Genomic DNA, 7,409 nt, shown 5'->3' on the forward strand with positions numbered 1-7,409 from the left:
AATACTGTGGCGCCTGGGTGGCTCAGTCGATTAAGCATCTGACCTCGGCTCAGGTCATGATATCACAGTTCCTGAGTTCAAGCCCAGCATCAGGCTCTGTGCTGACAGCTCAGAGCCTGGAGCCCGCTTCGTCATCTGTATCTCACCCTCTCTCTACCCCTCCCCTGCTCGCACTCTCTGTCTCTCTCTCTCTCAAAAATAAACATTTAAAAAATAATAGTAATAATAACAAAATATATCAAATAATGATATATTTGCTCGCACTCTCTGTCTCTCTCTCTCTCAAAAATAAACATTTAAAAAATAATAGTAATAATAACAAAATATATCAAATAATGAAATGGAAGAGCTAAAAGTACAATCAACAGCAACAAGAATATACAAATTGAATTTCATCACAGTGAAAAAGGTTAGTGCTTCGGAGAATACCATCAAGGAAATGAAAAGACAACCCACAGAATGGGGGGAGATATTTGCAAGTCTTGTATGGGATAAGGGACTTGGATCTAGGGTATATAAAAAAAGATTACAATTCAATAATTAAAAAAAAAAAGCAGGGGGTGCAGGTCAGGTCAGAGAGGCCAAGCTATCCTGTACCCTTTGCGTGAGCAGCTGCAGCGGCAGGTGCCAGCAGGTCCAGCCTGTTGCTTTACTTTTTTGCTGCTGCCCAAACATAGTCATTATGTCCAAAAGAAAGTCTCCAGAGAATACAGAGGGCAAGGACGGATCCAAACCAACTGAACAGGAGACCACCAGACAGTCTGCCAGATTGTCAGCGAAACCCGCTCCACCAAAAGCTGAACCTGAACCAAGAAAAACATCTGCGAACAAAGAACCTGGCACAAAGACTAACAAAGGTAGTAAAAGGAAAGAGGGAGAGCAAGAAGCTGGAAAGGAAGATACCGCACCATTTCCAAATGGTGAAACTAAAGCTGAAAAGGCGCGGAAAGCTGAACCTGTAGATCACAGGGTAGGCTGAATCGTGAAAAACTGGGAGTTGATTTTATACACCTCTTGGGACAACTTTTTTTTATATAAGAAAAAAAATGTTTTTAATGTTTATTTATTTTTGAGAGAGTGAGAAAGACAGAGCACGCGTGGGGGAGGGGCAGAGAGCGAGGGAGACACAGGATCAGAAGCAGGCTCCAGGCTCTGAGCTGTCGGCACAGAGCCCAACACAGGGCTCAAACCCACAGATGGTGAGATCGTGGCCTGAAGCCGAAGTTGTATGCTTAACGACTGAGCCACCCAGGCAGCCCTTTTTTATATAATTTTTTAATGTTTATTTATTTATTTATTTATTTTGAGAGGGAAAGAGAATATGCAAACGAGGGAGGGACAGAGAGAGAGGGAGAGAGAGAGTCCCAAGCAGGCTCCATACTCTCAGCACAGAGCCTTATGCAGGGCTTGAACCCATGGACTGTGAGACCATGACCTGAGCCAAATTCAAGTCAGATGCCTAGCCAACTGAGCCACCCACCTGCCCTTAGGACAACTTTTTAAAGCTATTTTTACCAAGTATTCTGTAAATGCTAATTTTTAGGACACTACTTTGTATAAGGATGGACATTTTATCTTTTCATAGTCCTGCTTTTTGGAAATTTCCATCATCCTCAAGTAAAATAAATATCAATTTAATATTGGAAACTGTGTGTAGAATCGATTCAGAATTTCAGGCACTGGCTTTAAAAATTGAGTCCTGTGCATACTGTGGTATTTTTACTATACATATTTGAATTTTCACAGTTTTTCTAGAGCAGTAATCGGTGGTACTTTTTAATCTAGGTTTTATTTTATATGATTTTAATGAAACATGGAGAGTTTGTGGCCATCTGCTGACTATTTGTGGTTTAAAATAAAAGGTTTTCTTGCCTGCAAAAACAAACAAGCAAGTAAATAAACAAATAACCCAATTTTTAAAATGGGCAATGGATCTAAGTACACATTTTCCTAAAGAAGATGGAAAATAAGCAAATAAATAAACAATAAACACAAGAAAAAATTCTTGGCATCCTTAGTCATCAAGGAGATGTAAATCAAAACCACAATGAGATACATCTTAACCACAAGGATGGCCATAATAAATAAGTCAGAAAATAACAGGCTGGCAAAGATATGTAGAAATGAGAATCTTAACAGATTGCTAGTTGGAATGTGAAATGGTACGATTACTTTGAAAAACAGCTTCGCACTTCTTCAAACAGTCAAATATAGAGTTGCCACACGACTTAGCAATTCCTCTCCTAGGTGTCTACCCAGGAGGAATTGAAATGTACATCTGTGCAAAAATTTGAACACAGATGTGTATAGCAGCATTATTCCTAATTGCTAAAAGGTAGAAACAACCCAAATGTCCATCAACTGATGGATGCATAAACAAAATGTGGTACATCCATACAATGTAGTATTCTTCAGCCATAAAAAGGAATGAGATACTGATACCTGCTACAACATGGATGAACCTTGAAAACTTTATGGTATATGGGAAAAGTCACAAAAGACCACACACTATACGATTCCATTTATATGAAATGCTCAGAATAGGTAAATCTGTAGAGATACAAAGATTTGTGGCTGTTTAAGGGCTGTGGGTGATAGCTAAAAGGTACAAGAGGGTTTTTTTTGAGATGATAGAAATGTTCTAAAATGCAATGTAGTGATTGTGTATCTACATATTGTATCACTATATATTGTATTATACATTGCATCATTATATATTGTGTATATCTGTGAATATTCTAAAAACCATTGAATTATATATTCTAAATGAGTTAAATGATATGTGAATTATGTATCAATGGAGATATTTTTTTTAAATACTATATATATTCAGAACTTTTTAGTTGAAAGGTAAAATACCGAAATGCCAACAGCTGGCAGCCCAGGGTGGTCAGATGACAGATTATTTTCTTTTGTAATTTTTCCTATTTTGAGGAGAAAAAAAAAACGTGAAGCACCTATTCTAGATTTCCAGAGAACAAAGGGACTAACAACCAAATGCAAGGAGTGAACATTGATTGGATCCTGGACCCCCTCCCCCCAAACAGGTATAAAATACATTTTAGGAAAATCGGGAGAAATATAAATATGGACTGGCTATTAGATGATAGCATGGAATTATTTATCCTTTTTGTAGGATTGTGATTGTGACTGTGTAGGACGTTGTTCTCAGGAGCTACATGCTCCAGGTGTTAAGTGTTATTTAGTGTCATGGTATCTACAACTCTCAAATGGTTCAGTTTTTTTTGTTTTTTGTTTGTTTGGGGTTTTTTTGTTTGTTTGTTTTTTAAGTAGGCTCCATGCCCAATGTGGGGCTTGAACTCATGACCCCGAGATTGAGAGTTCCCTGCTCAGGGTGCCTGGGTGGTTCAGTTGGTGGAGAGTCTGACTCTTGATCTTGGCTCAGATCATGAGCTCCTGGTTTGTAGAGTCGAGACCTGCATCAGGCTACATGCTGACAGTGCAGAGTCTGCTTGGGATTCTCTCTTTCCCTGTCTCTCTGCCCCTCCCCCCACAAAATAAATAAATAAACAAACAAACATTTTTTAAAAGTTAACTACATTTATTAAAAAAAAAAAAAGTTCCATGTTCTACCGACTAAGTCAGCCAGGCACCCCCAAATGGTTCAGTTTTTTTTTTAAAAGAAAAAGCAATGAAGCAATAAGGCAAATCATTAACTGTTGAATCCAGGGATGCATATGGATGCTTATTTTATACTTTTCTTTTTTCCCTTGTGGTTTACATTTTCTTTAAAAAAAAAATGGGGAGAAACAAAAAAAAAAAAAACCAAATCACCCCACAGGGCACATAGTAGAGCCTCTCTGGGGTCAGGAGAGTAAAAAAAGACCTGAGGCTGGGGGGAGGGTAGCCAGGGGGCCAAGATCTGGAGCTTCCCCTTCTGGAAGGGATGTGCCCAGAGGGATGGGCAATGGGAAGAAGCCTCTTTTTCTGGCAACAATCCACGTTAGCAAGGTGGCTTTATATGCATGTTCTCATTCAATCCTCTCCACATCTCCACGAGGTAGGCACTGTTATTATGTCCATTTACAGTTAAGAAACTTGTGACCAGAGTTCAGTAACTACTTGGAGACCCTTCCCCTGGTCCAAGGGCTGTGCCCAGGCTCCCAGAGAGATTACAGGATTATGTCCCTAGGATCAATCTGTGGACAGCCTGACGTAGCACCTGGCCTTATGGAAGAAAGGAGGCCCCCAGAAATCAGGACCTCAGCTGAGTAGCCTGACTCAGAAGGGATGGAGTTAGAGTTTGTGGTATGGACTCCTGCCAGCACTAGGGGGTCAAAGCAAGAGATAGGCAGAGGAGGGGAGGGAATTGTGGGAAAGCTGTGTTGGCCACAGGTACCCAGGGCTATGACCTTTCTGACCTCATATTCTGGCACTCTGTCTTTCCTCAGCTGTTGCCCTCAAGCTTACACACATAAACTCACTCCTCCGTGCAAAGGCTATTCCCTGAACCTGGAATGCCCTCAGTACAGAAGAAAAATTACTATTATTCTCCAAGACCCAGCTCCGTGTGTCTGGCCCTGGGCTCCTACCTCCACTTTGCCCCTCTCCATTAGATGAGGGTCCCTAGGGCCTGGCCCAGGACTGGCCCAGAGGACAGTCAGTGAGATTTGCCATGATGGTGATTTCTCTCCTCCACGGCCCTGTGGTGTTCAGAGCTCTCCCTCTGCCCTGGACTTTCTGTTATCACTTCATGCCAGTGGTCACTCCCCGTGGGCTACTCCCCTTTACATCTGGGGCCAGAATCCCTTCTTCATCCCAGCGCCTGCCACTGGGCGGCACAGAGGGCCTTCACTGAATGAAGTTTCATAGTGGTAGCCCCAGTGGGACTCCACTGATTGGGCCCCAGATGGCGCTGTCAGCCCAGGCAAGGGCTGGGGAGTCTCAGACCCCAGAGCCTTAATGCTGCTACAACCTGTCAAACCCCCAAATTCCAGAGCTTCTTTTATCCATCCTGTCCACTACATCCATACCTGATTTGAAAACTCGGGATGTCAGATTGAAATCCCCCTAACCCTCAGACACAGAAGAACAGCTATCCTCTTGAGTCCACAGCTGAACCAAGAAGGCCCAGATCTCCCGAGAGGTCTAGGGTAGGTAAGCAGCCACCTAGGAACCAGTCATTTCACCCAGCCTCTGCCACAACTGGCTGTATGATGAGACAGCCCCTTCCCTTCTCTGAGTCCAAATGCTCCTGCATCCTGTGTTAGTGAGAACTGAAAAAATGGCCAGAGTGCTGGGTTCTGATCCTGATTCTGGTCCTGGTGTACTGCTCTGGCCTATGTCCATCCTCTGAGCCTCAGGGACTCTGGATGTGAAATGGGGGCTGGACCCAAAAGCTCTAAAACTACAAGAGTCCAAGATCCCCACTGGGCTACAGAGACCTGGGTGTGGGGCTGGCACCTTGGCCAAGGACAGGCCGCTCCAGGAGCTGCCAGACGGGAAACATTTTCCGGGAGCCGGAAGGGCTGGCGGAGCCCAGGGCCAGCCCATGCAACCACAATGGACCCTTGTATGGAAGTTTAGCTTGGACCCACCCATGGGCTTGGCCCCTGGACTAGGGTGGGTCCTTTCTAAGCTCCCAAACAACCCACCCTAGGCCCAGAGACAGGAGTGTGAGATGGGATTCTGGTCCAGCTCCAGAGTGATGCTTACAGGCTTGTCACCAATGTCACCACATTTCCACCATCAGCCTTCCTAGAATCCACTTGTCTAAATGACCTCACACAACATGAGAAAGCCTGTCTCCCCAATCGGATGGGAGCCCAAGAGGGCAAGGGCAAGTTTTCTCCTCCTCGAGCCAACCAAGAGAGCTCAGGACAGACTGTTGGACCAGCCTGGTTCAGGGGTGGTGAAGATCCCTGGCTAAGTTGTGATCTAGGACACCCTGACTCTAATCCTGGCTGAGATTTTGTTTCTTCCCCAGCCAGTAAGAGAGAAGGAGGGTGGGTAACACTTATTTGAGGGGACCCAAACACTGGTTGGGGAACCTTCAAAAGCATCTGACCCACCCTCTGCCTTGGGAAGGACTCCACCCAAACCAGGCAGACTCCACTCATTCTCCCCTCTTCCTGCAGCCTCCCAATCACACTTGTTTCTTTCTGGAGCCCTACCCCCAGGCTCTGCACTGCCTCTGAGGCATCCCTCAGGAAGCTTTTGTGGATATCCTATGGACTGCACATGGTTTTCCCTTCTCTGGGCTCCTGTGGTTTGGTAACTATCACTCCTCAGAGCACAGGATCCTGACCACTTAATGCTCATGGTCATCTCAGCAGCTGTTGCTGGGACCCCTGCTGGGACCAGCCTCCCCAGGGGACACTTCCCATCAGCCATCTCTGTGGTGTCCAGTAAGCTGTCCTAAGCATGAAAGGAGATGATGCATGTGAAGGGACTGTATATAAACTGTAAAGCATCATATCACTATGAGTTGCTAATATTCACAAGATGGAAATTAAAAAAGAAATGCAAGATCTTGTTCTTGAAACAAATTTTTAAAAGCCTGGGGTCTGAGATGATAAGAACACAGTGGGATGTGGTCAGCACAGAGGTGGATTTGATGTCTGGCTATATTAGCAGAGGCATAAAGCCTAGAAAGTAGGAGGAGACCAACCAGTTTTCTCTGTAGCTTTGTGCCCATTTTTCAGGAATGGTTTTGGCACTAATGTCTCTGGCCAGGTAGTTTCAGACCCAGAGCAGAGAAGATGCACAGTCACTGTCCTCTTAGCTTAATAGGGCCACCTAGGGCCATAGGGCAGCTAACTTTGGGCCTCAAAGGAGACTATGGGGATGTCTCAGGAGGCTGGTCTCAGCTCAGAGTGAGAAAGACAGCCCCACAGCAAAAGGGGTGGCTTCTAGAGATAGGCAGTGAGGGTGTGAGAGAGGGTTGGATCAACCTAGTTGGGAAGTCTGTTGAGAGGATTCCTCTCTTGGGGTAGATTGACAGCTTGGGAGGTTCCTCCCAAGCTCTCTCACGTTAGAACTGTGAGAGTCTAAATTCCTAAATCAGTCTAGAAATCTGAGCTCCTGTGGCCAGTGGGGCCTTGGCCTCTTGCCACTTCATGATGAGTATCTCAGCAACACCAGAAACTATGCCATCACCTCTGTTTGTTTTGTGTGGTTTTGTTGCAGGGTGTGGATCAATACACCTTTTATTTTTTTATTTTTTTATTTTTTATTTTTTTTTCAATATATGAAATTTATTGTCAAATCGGTTTCCATACAACACCCAGTGCTCATCCCAACAGGTGCCCTCCTCAATACCCATCACCCACCCTCCCCTCCCTCCCACCCCCCATCAACCCTCAGTTTGTTCTCAGTTTTTAAGAGTCTCTTATGCTTTGGCTCTCTCCCACTCTAACCTCTTTTTTTTTTTTTTCTTCCCCTCCCCC

General features: G+C 44.5%; 1 protein-coding gene across 1 annotated transcript; it reads left to right on the forward strand.

Annotated features, from left to right (window-relative positions):
- The first annotated feature begins 682 nt into the window (after positions 1–682).
- Positions 683–979, forward strand: LOC125146465 (high mobility group nucleosome-binding domain-containing protein 3-like). The gene has a single exon (XM_047823204.1). It carries the CDS (start codon positions 683–685, stop codon positions 977–979), a length of 297 nt encoding a protein of 98 aa, XP_047679160.1.
- The last annotated feature ends 6,430 nt before the right edge of the window (positions 980–7,409 follow it).

The sequence above is a fragment of the Prionailurus viverrinus genome, chromosome D1 (genome assembly GCF_022837055.1).
Source record: "Prionailurus viverrinus isolate Anna chromosome D1, UM_Priviv_1.0, whole genome shotgun sequence".
NCBI classification, from domain to species: domain Eukaryota; kingdom Metazoa; phylum Chordata; class Mammalia; order Carnivora; family Felidae; genus Prionailurus; species Prionailurus viverrinus.

What these genes read in the sequence shown, in the direction of transcription:
- LOC125146465 (XM_047823204.1), top strand. Translation starts at nt 683, where the DNA reads ATGTCCAAAAGAAAGTCTCCAGAGAATACAGAGGGCAAGGACGGATCC.